Source organism: Schistocerca cancellata, chromosome 2 (assembly GCF_023864275.1).
Source record: "Schistocerca cancellata isolate TAMUIC-IGC-003103 chromosome 2, iqSchCanc2.1, whole genome shotgun sequence".
NCBI lineage: Eukaryota > Metazoa > Arthropoda > Insecta > Orthoptera > Acrididae > Schistocerca > Schistocerca cancellata.
In genome coordinates, this window is record NC_064627.1 from 361,218,531 (window position 1) to 361,238,008 (window position 19,478).

Here is a 19,478-nt window from a genome sequence, read left to right on the forward strand (position 1 = left end):
CTTGAAGGAGCACGGAAGCCTGAATGCCGTGAGACGCCCTGTGGCGGTGTCTGGCGACAAGACAGCCACCACATCCCCCCACTCTGGCGAAGGATTACAGGCCGCAATGAAAGAAGAACTCTCAGCTGTTCATCATCAGCTCCAGCAGCTGTGTGATAAACTGCAAGTGCTGAAGAAGACATCTGTCCCCGCCGCTGCCTCCCCGGCGAGGCGGCCGGAGGTGGGGACACTGTCACACAGACATCCACAGCCCTGCCCCCTGCAGAAATGCAGGAGACAGAGCATCTGCTGATGGATGTGGAGTTGTCTGCTCTCCGCTCCTGCTGTGGAGGCAGACTTGTGAGCCAAGGAAGAGATGCCAACCACTTCCTCACAAGACGAGGAAGAGTCAGAAGAGGAAGACCTGCCCCAGTGCCTGCCACTCCCAAACGAGCACAGCATGCAGCCCTTTCGGAAGAAGATTGCAGCGCCTCTCAGGGATGGATTGTACCCCCATTGGGGCAGTTCATACCCCTTCTTGCCACTGGATTTGTCCAATCCTCCCCTTCCCCACCAACAGTATGACCTTAGCCACATCCATGGCTTGTTGAATGAAGTGATGTCCCGGAAGGATTTGCGACTCATCAACGCCCACCCTATCTTCATCCCCCAGGACTGGGAGCACGTCTACCGTGTCTCGGAGAAGTGGGTGAAGGAAGAGTGGTGCTCCGGCAGGAAAAAGCCTGCTCCAGATCAGGCTCCCATCGAGTACTTCGCCAACCGTAGGAAGTAGCGCTATGCCCATCCAAACGTGAGGTCACCTCATCACCAAAGCAGATAAAGGAGGAACAGCAGCCATGCTGCTTACCCTTCGCCATACTACGACTATATGCCAGTCCTTTCGTTAGTGCAGTGCAGTATGTCAGTGTGCAATAAAGAGAGAAAAACTGATGTTACCTGTCACGAACAACATATAGAGTAAGTAGGACATAGTGGAAAATGTGTGTCTGTCATATAAGTTGTCATCTAGGGCCTTGATGTAATGGTGAGCAAATGTTTCATATCAAATTAGTTAGTTTTACACACAGGAAATGGAGGAAACTCAAAGCTGAACCTGTTTAACCAAGACACTGTTAACATCCTGTATGTACATTGTAACTGTCGGTTCATTAAGGATGTTGTCAGGATGTCTCATCATGTGAGTGTATATCTCAATTTCTTCTTGTATGTTCAGTAATTTACATTTTTTTGCCTTGTGAAGACTGATGATGTTTTTAGTGATGTCATTAACAGATGCTCGCATTCTCTTAAATGAGCACTAAATGCTGAAGCATGGGAGTCGCTAACATTAATATGTTCTCTAAACATCTCCTTGAAGGTTCTCCTTATTTGCCCAACATAAAACTTATCACACCTACATTTCCATCAATACTCTGCAAACCACTGTGAAGTGCATGACAGAGGGCACATCCCATTATAAAAGTTATTAGGGCTTCTTCCTGTTCCATTCACATACAGAGCATGGGAAGAATGATTGATTTCCTCTGTGTATGCTGTAATTAATTTAACCTTGTCCTCATGATCCCTATGAGAGCGATGTGTAGGGCATCACAGTATATACACCTAGAGTTATAATTTAAAGCTGGTTCTTGAAACTTTGTCATTAGGCTTTCTCCGGAGTAGTTTACGCCTATCTTCAAGAGACTTTCTGTGACACTCTCCCAAGGGTCAAACAAACTTGTGACCATTTATCCTGCCCTTCTCTGTATACCTTCAGTGTCTTGGGTCCCACACCCTTGAGCAATATTCTAGTACGGGCTGTGAGTCAAATGCTTTTCGTCTATCAAGAAATACTGCGTCTGCTGACTGCCTTGATCCAAAGCTTTCAGTTTTGTAATGTGAGAAAAGTGTGAGCAGGGCATAATTGATGTTTTCAAAATCCATGCTGGTTGGCCTGGGAGAGGCTATTCTGTTCAAGATACCTCATTGTGTTTGAACTCAGAATATGTTCTAAGATTCTACAACAAATCATTGTTAAGAATATTGGATGTTAGTTTTGTGGATAACTGTTGTTACCCTACTTGTAGACGTGTTTGACCGGTGCTTTCTTCAAACTATTGGGCACGGTTTTTTGTTTGAAGGACCTACGATAGATTATGTTTGGAAGAGGGGCTAGTTTAGCCACAAATTCAGTGTAGAATCTGAAAGGAATTCTGTCGGGCCCTCGAGCTTTCTTCAATTTTAACGATTTTAGCTGTTTCACAACACCACTAACACAGTCACTATATACTAATGTATATGCTCTGGATATGTTATATGCCTGGCTCTTATCCTGTATTGCATATAATGCATTATTCTACAGTGTCTGCTGTCTTCAAGCCAATTCCCAGCCTAGTTTTTTGGAACGTACATGTATTTTTTCAGAAATGTGACCCCAGTACAGTAAAATCGTAGACAAATTGTTTTCTTTTTGCTTGCTCATTTCTCTTGTGACCCAGTCTCTATTCCTAGTTTTTTCGTGCTGTTTCTTGGTGTATAACCTCGTAATTAGTGTTGGGTCACATTTCTGATAAGATGAGTAGTTTGTTTTGAAAAACTAGGCTGCAGTTCGACTTAAGGTAATCATTTTTTTGAAGTTAAATCCATTTGCCTGTTGAGGGCCTGTAGACTACTCGGACTTATCTTGTGTGTATACTGAAGTAAAAACACTGAAAGAGCTGTTTGACACTGCACTCGTTTAGTTCTGTAGTTAGGAACTTTATTCTACTTTATATATACAATCAGCCCCCAGGATGCATGGATTCTTACTCCAGCAAGAGGACCCTCCAATGTGTGGTGCTCGTGGCGTGCAGATCATGGTGCACACATTTTATTGGACTGCATTTCATTTGCCAACCAGCGGACTGCAACAAAATTGCTGGCAGATCTACTGTCTATTTTATGTAATGTTCAAACGAATGTGGTTCAAGTTTTAAAGTTTTGTGAATTGTCGAACATTTTTAACAGTATGAATATAATAGAGGGAAATATTCCACGTGGGAAAAATATATCTAAAAACCAAAATGATGTGACTTACCAAACGAAAGTGCTGGCAGGTTGATAAACACACAAACAAACACAAACATACACACAAAATTTAAGCTTTCCCAACCAACGGTTGCTTCATCAGGAAAGTGGGAAGGAGAGGGAAAGACAAAAGGATGTGGGTTTTAAGGGAGAGTGTAAGGAGTCATTCCAATCCCGGGAGCGGAAAGACTTACCTTAGGGGGAAAAAAGGACAGGTAAAGGCAAATGTCTGCTTGTGTCTGTATATGTGCGGATGGATGTGTGTGTGTTTGTGTGTGTGTGCGTGTGTGTGTGTGTGTGTGCGCGCGCGCGCGCGAGTGAGTGTATACCTGTCCTTTTTTCCCCCTAAGGTAAGTCTTTCCGCTCCCGGGATTGGAATGACTCCTTACCCTCTCCCTTAAAACCCACATCCTTTTGTCTTTCCCTCTCTTTCCCTCTTTCCTGATGAAGCAACCATTGGTGCGAAAGCTTGAATTTTGTGTGTATGTTTGTCTTTGTTTGTGTGTCTATCAACCTGCCAGCGCTTTCATTTGGTAAGTCACATCATCTTTGTTTTTAGATATATTTTTAACAGTATTTTAGAGAGATGTTTTTAATTTGTCGACATGGTCGCTGGCTCACCAAAGTTTTTTGTAGGTGGTCAGCCAGTCACATTTCCCTGTGCTTTTCTTTTAGCTCATCTGCATTTTGTTTTCTCTGTGTTTTAATTTCTTGATTGGCTATCTTCCCTCCTAACTGGTTTTAATTCATGTGATTGTGCATGTGAGATAGAATGGCTGTGTGGTCATTTCGAGTGCATGCTTGTACAACAGTTTTAGTTCATCTCCACATTTGTTTGTTTTAATAAGTGTAAGGGCACTGATGACTCTGCCATTGGGTGCCCATAACACACACACACACACACACACACACACACACACACTTCAACTTCAGGCCAGAGAATGCTGCAGTATCGCTGGTCTACCAATTAAATATTTTACTTGCATTAAATGTGTTAATAAGAAATACTTACAAGCTGCAGAGCACAGCAAGAAGGTTTTCACATGAATTTAATTGCTGCTCATTTTGCGTGCAGCAGTTTAAGCTGCGCTCTTTTCTTGCCTCCCATTGGCTATGCACAACTGATGCATTGCCACCATTGATCATTAGAGACGCACCGTCTTGACTGGTGCTGCCCCTGATCTAGACTTCAGCCATAAAATGCAGTTCTTTTTGCCCCCCTATAGATTATCAATGATCTTTGTATCTGTACATGTGACCTATAGCTGCTCATGCCAGTCTCACTGTGTGGGGCTGGAAGTATCCTTTTTTCCTGAAGACCGACTGTGGAATTCAATTTGCAGTTTAAATGACCTATTGCTGTAAAGCTGACAATTATCTCTTGCTTCTTGAAAAAGTGAGAAAGCAATTATTTAGTCATCCACCATCATTAATATACTAATGGGTGTCCACTTTCGAAAGATAGTAATAATCAGTGCTTTCTGAGGTAATAAATGTGCTGAATGAAATATTTGTTCATTCTTTATGTGTGTGAGCGTATTCTGTTAATGTTTAAGTATTTCGTTATACACTTCAGCGAATTAGAACTTTTCCATTAATCACATTCATATTTTGTGTGTGGTTTTTCAGACAGAAAATTCCAACAAGCGTGTAACCAATGGTGAAGCAGACACAGCAGAAAAAACTGTAGAAGGTAACAGTGCAGTTGTAAAAAATGGTCCAAAACCGGGAAGTATTGCTGCAATGTTTGCAGCTCGAGGTAGCAAGGTCCAGAAGTCATCTGAAAGTGTAAGTATTTTTACATTTTGCTTCATTTAAAACTGCTAAAAACAGTGAAATAGGTTAATGCCGAAGTATGTAAAGAAAAAAAAATCAATTCAAACAGTGTCCAAAGTGACATAAATTGAAGAGAACAATATTTGAGCATTTGCTTTCTATACAATATCTTTTTGAGTAACAACAGATTGCTACTTGCCATGTAGAGGAGAGATGAGTCACAGGCAGGCACAACAAAAAAGAAAGCGAGAAATATTTAAGCTTTCAGACAAAGTCCTCCTCAGAAGTAGAACTCTTGTTCTGTCCTGGACTTTTCATTGTTCAATTTCCTTTTCTTAATGAAAATAACAATCTTAGTTTCATTAAAATAGCAATCATTTCTTTTCTCTCGAGTTATTTAGAAAAACCTCTGAGAAGCGGTCAGTATTCCTTCACTCAGATTTGATGGCTGCCAAACTTGCCTAGATGTACAGCTCTAATATTTAGTTTTGGAAAGTACATTATAGTTTTCTTACATCATGTATCATATTAAGTAAATGAGAATTTGCTACTTTCTTCATATATTGGCTATTGCAATGAGTACAATAGTGGAACATCAATCCAGCACTTTCTGAGAGGTCTAGCTTAGTACTCATGTTTTCTGCCACAGCTCCTTTCTCTTTGTTCAAGTAAAGCTTGTCCAGTTGTTGTGTCCATGTAAAAATTATTTTTTCCTCTTCATGATGCTCATATGTTTTTAGTATTAGTTTAAAAGAATCTGTATTATTTCAGTCAAAGGCACCCGCAAAATCCACTGCAAAGGGAAAGAGTGGAGGTATTGCAACATTTTTCAATAAAAATGTTGGAGAAACAAATGCTAACAATGAAAAACTTCTTAAAAACCAAACAAAAGAAGCAGCACCTGATGGAGAGAAGCCAAAAAGTGAGGAGAATGGCCATTGCCCATCACCTAAAGGGAATGATAGTCCTCCAGAAAAGAAGCGTAAGTCAGTTCCTGAAATATCAGAGCAAGAAGCAACTTCAAGTAAAAGAAGAAAGATTTCAGAGGATAAAATTGATTCAGAAGAAGTAAATATAAAGTCAAAAAAAGTTGTTGAAACCAAATCAAATAAAAGCAAGAAACCAAATAAAAGGAAAGAAAAAGGCAATGATAACAGTGAAAAGTCAGTCAAGAAACGGAAGAGAATCATTGTCGCTGACTCTGATAGTGATGATGGTAAGTTCAACTGATCTATACTATAAACTGTAATTTTTTCTTGTCAATGATTAATATTTATTGCCAGAATTTGCAAACATTAATGATGCTCTAAAGTGCCAAAGGCTGTGCTCAGTTATTATTATGTGGGAACTTACCAGGAATGTTGAAAATTACTAGAGGTATAAAAGGTGAAAGAGAGAAGTCAGTAACTCATGTGAGCTATTCTTTCTGAAACAAATATGTCTTTATATGAATATTTAAAATAAGTGAAAGACAACCACTGACCTATAGAGGACTGGTGTGTGGTGCACACAAACATGTAGTAGAATACCATTAATGCTTTGGAGCTCTTGCTCTTTTTTTAGTAGGAACACACACACACACTCTCTCTCTCTCTCTCTCTCTCTCTCTCTCTCTCTCTCTCTCTCTCCCCCTCTCCCCCTCCCCCCTCTCCCCCTCCCCCCCCCCCCTCTGTGTGTGTGTGTGTGTGTGTGTGTGTGTGTGTGTGTGTGTGTGTGTGTGTGTGTGTACTACTAGAAAGAGAGCTAGAGATCAAATACTGGTGTTAACTGTTTTCTATGTGCTTTGCACAATTCCTCTTTAGATAACTGGATGCCTTTCTCGTATTTTATATATTTTTCCAGACAGGAATATCCATTATCTTTATATATGTAAGTCTGTCTGATCAGTGATGTACATGTTCTACCATAGTAGCTCCTAGTAAATATATGGAGATATATGGAGACCACTGATGATATGTCATTTCCTCTCAGGGCTTCCTACACCTTATAATTGTGTGCTGCTGTATTGTAGCAAAAGTTCTTTTGTTTGCTGTCAAGTAATTTTCAAAATGTTTCTCAACTAAAACAGAACCTTAGTTGCTCTAATTCTTTTACAGAAACATGACCATATGAGCAATACCAAGTTTCATAATTTGTATTTTCTTCATCTCTTGCCAGTTGCTTGATTTCTGAGTGGCTTGCTTCTTTCCTTTGCTTTCTGAATGTTCACATTTCTCATCTTTATCTTCCAGTTTGTGCAAAATCAGCATTACATTACTGACTCACTGTTAATGATTTATGTAGAAACACAGTTGATATCCTTTTTGGACTGAAAGATCTAACACTGTTGTCTTGATATTTTCAATTGTTTTGCATGAAAAATTGCTGTCAAATCAGGTGAGACAGATGAGCCTTTAGACGTTATTTGCTTCTTACTTCTTAAATTATTGCACTGCCAGTGAAGCATGTTATGTGTCACGAATTGGTGTGAAAAATATATAAGTTGTGTGATTGACTGTCAGCTTGCACTCAATTAGATGTGGAGACTTACCCAGATTATTTATTTTTAGTACAGTTATTGAAGTCGTCTTGAAACAGTAAATTAGTTAAGTATGAGGTCTGTTCAAAAAATTCCAGAACATTCATAATTTTGCGCCATTGATTTGTGGGAGTGAAATGCAGTTGACACCCCAGCACATGCCTGTGTTTAATGTGTAACTGCCTGAAGTTTCTGTTGTTGTATGTCTTTTAGTTATTGTTCAGTGTTGTATTGAGTAGAATGTTTTGTTGCATAGTTTGCAAATTTTGAGATGGCAGAGTTACAGGAGCTACGTATCTGCATTAAATTTTGTGAGAAACTCAAGACACACCAAATGAGGTGGGAAACTTATGGTAGCGAGTGCTTAGGCCATAATCGGTGTTCCAAATGGTTCACAAAAGATGACCCTCATTCAGAACACCCTTCGGTGTCTAGCGACCCTGATGTTAGGAATGTCTGTGAAATTGTGCATGCCAATCAAAGACTGACTGTCTGAAAGATTGCAGAATAATGTAACATTTCAGTTGGATCATGTCTTGAAATCCTGTCACAGCATCTTGTGGAATGAATTGTGTTGGCACCAATTTCATCCCACAGCTCATGAGGCAAGACCAGAAAGACCCTCACCTCACAATCTGTGAAGAGCTTTTGGATCGCACAGATTAGAACGAGATGTCCTTTAAGATAATCATAACTGGTGATGAGATGTGGGTCTGCGGTTATGATGTTGAGACCAAGATTCAATCTTCCCAATGGGTCGAGAAAGGTTCTCCAAGACCAAAAAGAGCTCATTAGGGCAGGTCAAAAGTCAAAGCCATACTGACAGTTTTCTTTGACTCTGAAGGATTAGTTCATCATGATTTCGGACCACAGGGACAAACTGTTAATTGATGATATTATCAGGACAGGTTGTGATGCCTGTGAGAAAGAAACGGCCTGAAATGTGGTGAGACAACTCATGGCTCTTGCATCACGATAACTCACCCACATGTTCATCCTTGTTGGTGCATGACTATTGCACAAAAAACAAAATCACTGTGCTGCCTCATCCTCCGTACTCTCCATACATAGCCTCTGCAGACATTCTTTTTATTTCCGAAGTTGCAAACGCCATTGAAAAGACAAAGATTTGCAGCGATAGATGAGATAAAAGAAAATTTGCAGGCAGCACTTTGTGTGACCCAGAAAGAGGTGTACCAAGACTGCTTCCGGAAGTGGAAACAGCATTAGAAGCAGTGTATCAATTGTGGAGGAGAGTATTTCGAAGGAGACCATGCACAATAAGTAAAAGGTAAGCATAGAGAAACTTTGTGGACAAAGTTCCAGGATCTTTGGAACAGACGTTGTATATCCCCAGATTGCCTTAGTAATAAGTATGATGATTGTAAGTGCGGAGGGGAAATACTATATTGCATAGCATGTGGACACAGGCAGTTTTGAAAGCTGAATTGTGTAATGCTTACTAATTGGTGGTGATTTAGCCATGCTTGTATACAGCTATCTGTCAGAAGACTGCTTTAATAAAATGCAGTGTTTTATTAAAATAGGCTTTTGTACTTGGGCTATCATATTAACTAGTAATTCATTTGTATTAGTGCAGCACATATTTTTATAGCTTTCTTTCCACTATCTTTTTGAATACTACGGTAAACAGAAGAGAAAAATTAATTATAAAAAAATATATTCTCTCACCAGCTGATACTGTGCAGGTGGTGTATAAATTCCATGCTTGTAGAAACTTACTGGTTCAGAACTAACAATGCCATCAAGCCAGGTTTGAAGTGCATTTTGATAACTTCTTTTGTGAAATCAACCAAGTGCAAGCAGGCACTATTGTGCTGGAGCAACATGCAATGTACTTTTCAAGATAATTCTACCAACACTGAGACCAAAAGATGTCTCAGTTGTTGGCAAAAAATGCCAGCTTCGATGAACACACTTGGCGAGCAGTTTGTAGCAGATAGCACCCTTTTTGTACCAACAGTTGCAAAATATTTGTGTGCACATGGCCGCTTGCTTGAGGAGATGCCTTCTGTTTGGGCTTAGCCGTAAACTCCCTCTCATGAAATTAACATAAAGACACTATAATTCGTCACTAATAGCAGCGTTGCATAGGATTACCAGATGGATGAATTGAGGATGTTCAAGCAAAAATGAAGATAGAGCACCCCTTTGAGTTTTATTGTTTCGAATCAGACCTTGTCGTACTCCTGCACATAACTTCTGAACCTTGCCCGTTGAATGAAAATGTTACAGGAAGGCTAAGTGGTAACAGTTCATTATACAGGGTGATTAAAAAAGAATACCACAACTTTAGGAATTTAAAACTCTGCAACGACAAAAGGCAGAGCTAAGCACTATCTGTCGGCGAATTAAGGGAGCTATAAAGTTTCATTTAGTTGTACATTTGTTCGCTTGAGGCGCTGTTGACTAGGTGTCAGCGTCAGTTGATGCTAAGATGGCGACCGCTCAACAGAAAGCTTTTTGTATTATTGAGTACGGCGGAAGTGAATCGACGACAGTTGTTCGGCGTGCATTTCGAATGAAGTATGGTGTTAAACCTCCTGGTAGGTGGTGTATTAAACGTTGGTATAAACAGTTTACAGAGAATGGGTGTTTGTGCAAAGGGAAAAGTTCTGGACGGCCGAGAACAAGTGATGAAAATGTAGCACGCATCCAGCAAGCATTTGTTCGCAGCCCAGGAAAATCGACTCGCAGAGCTAGCAGAGAGCTCGAACAAGAAGCACAACAATTCATATTTCAGCAGGATGGAGCGCCACCACATTGGCACTTATCTGTCCGTAACTACCCGAGGCGATGGATCGACCGCCAGACAGAGCACTTCATCACTGGCCTCCAAGAAGCCCTGATCCTACCCCTGCGATTTTTTCTTATGGGGGTATGTTAAGGATATTGTGTTTTGGCCACCTCTCCCAGCCACCATTGATGATTTGAAACGAGAAATAACAGCAGCTATCCAAACTGTTACGCCTGATATGCTACAGAGAGTGTGGAATGAGTTGGAGTTGCGGGTTGATATTGCTCGAATTGAACATCTCTGAACTTGTTTTTGAGTGAAAAAAAACCTTTTTAAATACTCTTTGTAATGATGTATAACAGAAGGTTATATTATGTTTCTTTCATTAAATACACATTTTTAAAGTTGTGGTATTCTTTTTGAATCACCCTGTATTTTCCAATTATTGAGACTTCTCTGAATGTGGTAAATCATTCATACCATAACAGTCTTTCCTTAATAGAAAAAGTCATTTTCTGACATGATTTCTCTGATAGCGCTTGCCCCACACATGGCACAAATGTCTTGAATGACTTCCGCTGTCATCGTTACTCTAACAAGCTGAAAGTGAACAATAAGTCTCAATTGAAACTGTTTTTGTAACACTCAAACAACGTTTGTAAGATTCAAGTATGAAAACTCCACTATGTAACTGCCAAGCATATACATGCTAGAACTCCAAATAAAAATTGACGATTGCTAAGTGCACTAATCATAACATATGCTCAAGCACTCAGAACATAAATATTTTGATATGTCAACACATTTTGTTTTAGGTAACTTTTAATTATGATGTACACACTTCAATGTTCCTCACAGTGTGTGCTGCATTAGCAATGCCTGCAATGTAGTTTATAGCAAAGTGCAACAGTAAACAGTATTATGTTTGCCAATGCTAGAACAGAAATGTGCACAAGATGCACTATGTTGCAATCATTTGAGCAGACATTAGCTGGTGTAAGACAGACTATATAATAATAAAGATTTTATTGTCTTTAAGCCATTACAGCAATTGACAATGTCAAATGAAGATAAAATTTATAATACATTGTGATAAGGTATTGACTACTGAAATATTTTAGCTTATATTACAATAAATGTACAATGGGTCATCTGTTGGATTACTGCATTTTACAGTTGAAGAATTCATTGATATCATAGAATGGGTGGGCAATAAACCATTCATGCAGTCTTTCTTAGAATGTGTGTTCAGGAAGATCCTGTATAGCATGTGGCAGCTTATTAAATAGTTTGTGCCCTGTGACTTCATAGCTATTTATTGATTTTGATAATCTGTGGTAAGGCGTGTATTGTGTTTGATGCTTCTTGTGTTGTAACAATGTACGTTTTCTCTACGTTTCACATCTTGTAGGTTCTTCTTCGTAAAGATTAAGACATTGTATATATAGAGGTTTATTACTGTCATAATTTTTTGTTTAGTAAATAAGGGTTTTTCAGTGAGCCTTATGTGAAGAATTTTTAATTATCCCAATGGCTTTCTTCTGCAATAATAGGATGTCACGTGTATGACTACCCCACAAGATAATGCCATAAGATATTATACTTTGGAGAAATGCAAAATAAGATGATCTGATGTATGTTTCAGGCACACAATTTCTGAGTTGTCGTAATAAATAAATTACTCTAGATAGCTTACTACTAAAATAGTTTACATGTTGGCCCCAGGATAACTTTTCGTCTAAATAAACTCCCAGGAATTTAACAGAACTAGGGTCATCAGATAGTGGCTTGTCTCTTAGAGTGAAGATTATCTGCTTAGTTTTATTTTCATTTAGCAGGAAACCATTTGCTCTCAACCAATATGCTGCATGAGTGAGTGTATTGGTGAACTAAACTCAATAATTGATTTTCATCAGTGGGTGGAGAAACTTAAATGATGGTATGGACCAAAGCTGTTTTCAATTGGGAGGATGAGAGTCTGAGGTTTAACATTCCATCCACGATGAGATCATCAGACTAAACAGCCTTTGTACTTGACTTTCAACATTTAACTCCTTGAATGTATGATTGCAGTGATCATGATTTGGATCCCATTTTGGCCATTCTAAAAGAAGCTTTCTGTAATTACACTTTTAACCCCAGTACCTATTTTTGTAATAATTTCACAAACTTTGTGATGTCATTAAGCTTAAAATTATTGCATTAACAATGACTTCAATATCCTTGCTATTATTGGTAGATATACATGTTACTGAACCAAAGAAAGGAAAAAAAACACATTGACAATTTGACACACATTGGGTGTGATGCTTCATATTCAGGTCTTAAAAGAGGTGTACAGAAGCTATTCAGCCATTCATAAGATAATATTTTTACTCAAAGTTGGCAAAATTTTAAACTTTTAAATGCAGTTTTCTGTATTCACATATAAAACAGAGATGAAGAAAAATTATCTGAAAGATGAAGTGAATTGTCAAGCTGTTCTCCTGAAGTGAAAATGACATCTGTGTTGGCTTCTGGGATTTACACCCATTTTCCATACTTTTGTCATTCGACTACATTATCAGTTCTCAAGTTGCAATTCATCCCCTGTGTAACAGCTGATACATATAAGCCACTTACTTATCAAGAAATCAGAGTTACCTAAGGATTTCATGCAAGTATTTTCTTGCAGATATATTTGAGAAAGAAGAAATTCCCGAATCACCACCACCATTAGAAGAACATGAACCTGAATTGCCGTCCCAGCGAAGTGACATGGAAGACATAATACCATGCACTCCTCAGCAAGAACTCAATAAAGGTCGGAAACTCATACGGAAGTTGGTTGATAAAACATTTATGGATGAGGATGGCTATATGAGTAAGTATCTACTCAGAGTTTCTTTTGTGGATGTGTGTTTCCTTCGTCTCTTTACTCTGTGTGCTATTTTCTGATAATATCCGACCTAATACTGTCCCCTTACTACATATTTTTCACTTGTAAGTAGTAGTGATATTTAAATTTTATGTGTAGTGAACAACTTACTTTTTTCCTGTTTGTTTCATATTGATTCACACAACATTCAAAGCATTCAGGGAAGTGCCTAGAGGTTTGTGCAAATGGCTGTTTTAGAGGTCAGTTATTTTTCATTTAAGCTCAGTGTGAAATGAGAATTAGTTGTTTGTTGATGAATATCCTATTGTGAATTGTGTGTGTCAGTTTTGAAACGCTGTGAATAATTGGTCACCTCATTCCGTGCTCAGTCGTAGATCTGCTGATTTGGAATAACAACATTTTTGTATCCAGAATGAAGAGGTAGGTGATGTGGTCCTTAATACTTCTCACTGAACCGTTCTACCACTGATAACTGTGCCATGTTGGAGAATTTCCTACTGATGACATGGTGGCTAAGGCATTGGATTTGCATGTGGATCTAAATCTACATACATACTCTACAAGTCACCGTTATGTGGATGGCGAAGAATACTCTGTACCCCTATTAGTTATTTCCTTTCCTGTTCCACTCACATATAGAGAGAAGGAAAAACAATTATCTATGCATCCGAATGAACCCTAATCTGTCTAATTTGTCCAAGACACATGTAGTTTTAGTCCATATCTGACCATCCAGATTTAAGGTTTTTGTGATTTCCTAATGTACTTAAAGCTAATGCTGGAGTGGTTCATTTGAAGAGGATGTGGGTAATTTCCTTCCCTATCTTTCCCCAATCAAGCTTGTTGTCCATATCTAATGACCCACTCACTGACTGGATGTTACACCCTTATCTTCCTTCTTTTTCCTTTCTTCTTCTCAGATTTCATGAGGCCAATAGTACTACTATCTGTATATTATTCAGAAACAGCTTTATGAATTTTACTTCTTTGAAAATCTTCCTTTCCCTCATGTTGCTGTTTTAGGTAGTGAGCAGGTGAGGTGCTGTCAAAACAGATCGAACAAGATACTGATGTATGTGTAGCCATCATTGCCATTCTCAAAATGATAAAATATCCATTCTCATCACAATCGTAATTTGTGTTACTTGCGAGTAAATGACGTCGTCATCTGTACTAGTCGAGCAGCCGGTGTGTGGTGGAGGGTACATGACATATCAGAAGTTTCCCCCATATTATTGCATAAAGTCTCTACTGAAGTTTTTTGTGATTTCTATAACATTCATGAACTGAATAAACAAATTTTATGATGAAACATGCAGCTCATTTGTGAATACTCTTTATCTAACAATGGAAAGTCAGTGATAGAATATTGACAGTATTAGAGTGCTACTCACCATATAGTGGAAGTGCTGAATCGCAGACAGGCATAAACAAAGACTGCTAAACAAGTAAGCTTTCAGGGGCTTTTTCTGGAATATATGCAACATGCACAAACAAAATTCACACACATGTGACCTCTGTCCCTGACTGCCAAGGCCAAACTGCAAGCAACTGTGCATGATGGGTGAAGCAATTAGGGTGGTTGGGGCAAGGAGGAAGTTGAGGCAGTGAGGTGAGGGGATGGTGAAGAGATTGAAGAAATGTATAATGAAGTAAAATGAAGTGTTCATATAGGTAAAGGCGGCGAAAATTTAATTGTGATGGGGGACTGGAACTTGATAGTAGGAAAAGGAAGAGAGAGAAAAATAGTAGGCGGATGTGGACTGGGCAAAAGGAATGAAAGAGCAAACCACCTGGTAGAGTTTTGCACAAAGCATAATTTAATCATCACTCACACTTCGTTTAAGAATCATAAAAGAAGTTTGTATATGTGGAGGGGACTGGAGACACCAGAAGGTTTCAGATTGATTATATAGTGGTTAGAAAGAGATTTGGGATCCAGATTTTAAATTTTAAGACATTCCCAGGGGCAGATGTGGACTCTGATCATGATTTATTGGTTATGAACTGTAGATTAAAGCTGAAGAAATTGGAAAAAAGATAAGAAATTAAGGAGAGAGGATCTGGATAAGTTGAAAGAACCAGAGGTTGTTGAGAGCATTAGGTTGTTGAGAGCATTAGGCAATGGTTGACAAGAACGGGGGAAAGGTATGCAGTAGAAGATGAATGGTAGCTTTAAGAGACGAAATAGTGAAAGCAGCAAAAGATCAAATAGGTAAAAAGAGAAGGCCTAGTATGAATCCTTGGGTGACACAAGAGATGTTGAATTTAATTGATGAAAGGAGGAAATTTAAAAATGCAGCAAACAAACCAGGCAAAAGGGAATACAAACGTCTAAAACATGAGAGTGGCAGGAAGTGCAAAATTGTGAAGCAGCAATGCTAGAGGACAAGTGTAAGGATTTAGAAGCATATTTCCTAGTGTAAAGATATATACTGCCTGCAGAAAAATGAAAGAAGCCTTTGGAGGGAAGAGAAGCATGTGCATGAATATCAAAAACTTGGATGGAAAACCAGTCCTAAGCAAAGAAGGGAAAGCTAAAAAGTGAAAAGAGTATGTAGAGGGTATATACAAGGAAGATGAAGTTGAAAGCAATGTTATAGAAATGGAAGAGGATGAAGATGAGACGGGAGATATGAAATGAGATACTATGAGAATTTGGCACAGCTGTGAAAGATCTAAGTCGAAACAAGGCCGTGGGAGTAAATGACATCAGTACTACTGATAGCCTTGGGAGAGCCAAACATTACACAATTCTTCCATCTCGTGTGCAAGATATTTGAGACAGGTGAAATAACCTCAGACTTCAAGAAGAATGTAATAATTCTGATACCAAAGGAAGCAGTTGCTGACAGGTGTGAAAATAACTGAACCATCAGTTTAATAAGTCATGGTTGCAAAATACTAACAAGGATTCTTTACAGAAGAATGGAAAAATTGGTAGAAGCAAACTTTGGGTATTGGGGAAGATCAGTTTTGATTCCGGAGAAATGTAGAAACGCGCAAGGCAAATTCTGACCGTACGACTTACCTTAGAAGATTGGTTAAGGAAATACTCGAAGAGATTTTGGGATTGCAGCCAGTCTTCGTAAACTTCACTCCACCATATTTCAACTGGACACCTGCCAGTGATCTTTGGGTGAGCCATCAAAGACTGACGAAGACGTTCTCCATTCCACCTTATATGGCATGCTGATAGTATTCCTGCGTGTGTATCGGAGTAACGGAGATGATGTATGACATACTTAGTGATACTGTGTACAGGAAGATTGATCACAACCCTACAGCATGTGTGCAACAGAAAATGTGTACACTCCTGAATTCTTACTCTTAACCTCCAGAGACCATCAAGCGGTTAAGACCACAAGGCAGCGTACCGCCAAGACTGTATGGTCTTCTTAAAGTGCACAAAGAAGATCTTCCTTTATGATGTGGAGTGAGTAATATTGATGCCCCACATATGATTTAGCCAAACATCTTGCTTTCTTGCTGAGACCATTGGTTGGCAAATGTCCACATCATATATGGAACTCTGCCGATTTTATCAACAGACTGGGAGTTCTCCAGCTAAGTAGTTTGGAACTTCAAGTGAGTTTTGATGTTGTATCTCTTTTTAAAAAGGTACCACTTGCTGATTCCTAGGCACTAATTGGTAAACAGTTTCAGTTGGACATCACTGCTTTGTTTCGCATGCTCTTTCCTGAATCTATTTTATGTTTAACCAAGAATATTGTGAACAGACCAACAGTGTCGCCATGTGCATCTCCTTGTCTCCCCTGGTGACTAACTTTCTTGTGGAGGATTTAGAGGGAAGAGCACTTAAATCAGCGGTTCTAAAACCAACTGTTTTTTGGAGGTACGTGGGTGATACTTTCATAGTGTGGCCCCGCAGAGAAGATAAGGTAGTGGAGTTTTTACATCCTCTTAACTCCGTACATGAGAACATTCAATTTATGTGGAAGTGAAGGAAGATGGTTGCTACCCATTCCTGGATGTTTTGGTTGGATGAAAGAGTGATGGCTCTCCGGGACATTTTGTTTACTGTAGGCCCACTCACACTGATTTGTACTTGCACTCTTCAACTTGTCACCACCCACCCCAAACCATGAGTGTGCTTAAAACCCTTGTACATAGGGCTCATACAGTGTTGGATGTAGATAGTTTACCTAAAGGGCTTGCACATTTAAGGACAGTGTTCAGAGACAATGAATACTTGACCTGGCAAATTAACAGGGCATTCTCGGCCAAAACCAAGAACCAGGAGTGGATAAAAAGGAGAATGCGCTAGCAAAGTACCTGGCTTTTCTTCCCATTGTTGGAAATATTTCCTTCAAAATTGCAAGAATCCTTAGTAATTTTCAGGTGAAAGTGATTTTCCGCCCATCATCTAAGATTTTGTACCTGCTGGGATCAGTAAAGGATAAATTGTTATTGTGGAAGGCAGGAATATACAGAATACCTTGCCAGGGTGGTATGGCCTACATGGGACAAGCAACACACACAGTGGAAGAATGTTGCGCAGAACATAAATGTTGCACTCACCTTCTGCAACCCAGTAAGTCTGCAGTTGTGAAGCATTGTATCTCCAATGGACATTCAGTGGAATATGACAAAACATTAATTTTGGGCACAGCAACATCTTTTTGGGACTTTGTTATAAAAGAATCCATTGAAATAAGCATCGCGGAAAATCTAATTAACCATGACAGTGGCTACCAGTAGATAATATGTCAAATTCGCTCATCTACGAGATTTGCTCCAGACAAAGACGCCAGAGTACTCCGATGACTGCGGCGAGTGTCAATACTGAAGACAGCTGATCATTGCAATTCCAACAACGAGGGTGCTGCCACAGGTCAGTGTGGTACTTCTGTCACCATTACTCTGACGCATGAGTGGCAGTATTATCAGTCCGGTATGTAAGGCGGAGCAGAGAACACCTTCCTCAATCTTCGATGGCTCACCTGATGATGACTGGCAGTTGTCCAGTTGAAATAAGCTGAAGCACCAAAGAAACTGATACAGGCATACATAATCAAATACAGAGATACGTAAACAGGCAGAATATGGTGCCACGGTCAGCAATGCCTATATAAGACAACAAGTGTCTGGTGCAGTTGTTACAACAGTTACTACTGCTACAATGGCAGGTTATCAAGATTTAAGTGACTTTGAACGTGATGTTATATAGTCAGCACTTGAGCAATGGGACACAGCATCTCCAAGGTAACTGGGACACAGCATCTCCAAGGTAGCGATGTGATGAAGTGGGGAGTTTCCTGTATGACCATTTCACGAGTGTACAGTGAATATCAGGAATACAGTAAAACGTGACATCGCTGCAGTTGGAAAAAGATCCTGCAAGAACAGGATCAATGACGATGGAAGAGAAACATTTAACGTGAGAGAAGTGCAGCCTTTTTGCAAATTGCTGCAGATTTCAATGCTAGGCCATCTGTCAGCGTGCAAACAATTCACTGAAACATCATCGATATGGAACATTTGGAGCCGAAGGCCCTTTCGTGTACCCTTGATGACTGCATGACACTAAGCTTTACACCTCTCCTGGGCCCATCAACACCTACAATGGATTGTTGATGACTGGGAACATGTTTTCGGACGAGTCTCGTTTCAAATTGTATCAAGTGGATGCATGTGTACGTGTATGTTCATAACTTCATGAATCCATGGACCCTGCATGTCAATAGGGGACTGTTCAACCTGGTGGAGGCTCTGTAATGGTGTGGGGCATGTGCAGTTGGAGTGTCGGACACATGATATGTCTGGATATGGCTCTAACAGGTGACACATACATAAGCATCCTGTCTGATCACCTGCATCCATTCATGCCCATTGTGCATTCCGATGCACTTGGACAATTTCAGCAGGACAATGCGACACACCACACATCCAGTATTGCTACACAGTGGCTGCAGGAACACTCTTCTGAGTTCAAACACTTCTTCTGGCCACCAAACTCCCCAGACATGAACATTATTGAGTATATCTGAGATGCCTTGCAACATGCTGTTCAGAAGAGATCTCCACCCCCTCGTGCTCTTATGGATTTGTGGACAGCCCTGCAGGATTTATGGTGTGAATTCCCTTCAGCACTGCTTCAGACATTAGCCAAGTCCATGCCATGTCATGCTGTCGCATTTCCAGCCCACTATCGTTCCCACCCTTCCCACAGTGGTATTCCGCTGTCCACTGAACCTACACAACATACTTGTCCCTTCTTACACAACTCCTGCTTCCAATCCCTTACCTCTTGGCTCACATCCCTGTAATAGGCCTAGATGCAAGACCTGTCCCATATGTCCTCCCACCATCACCTACCCCAGTTCGATCACAAACATCACCTATCCCATCAAAAGCAGGGCTACCTGTGAAACTAGTCATGTGGTCTATGAGCTACGCTGCAACCACTGTGCTGCATTCTATGTAGGCATGACAACCAACAAGCTTTGTCTCTGCATGAATGGCCACCGACAAACTGTGGC

The 19,478-nt window shown here is 39.9% G+C and overlaps 1 protein-coding gene across 1 annotated transcript in view; it reads left to right on the forward strand.

Annotated features, from left to right (window-relative positions):
* Positions 1–19,478, forward strand: part of LOC126161751 (DNA polymerase delta subunit 3-like) — a 44,846-nt gene that overhangs the window by 22,876 nt on the left and 2,492 nt on the right. The window contains exons 5-7 of the mRNA XM_049917801.1: positions 4,675–4,833; positions 5,593–6,037; positions 12,772–12,960. Coding sequence (XP_049773758.1) covers positions 4,675–4,833; positions 5,593–6,037; positions 12,772–12,960 — 793 coding nt within the window. The remainder of the gene's footprint in view (positions 1–4,674; positions 4,834–5,592; positions 6,038–12,771; positions 12,961–19,478) is intronic.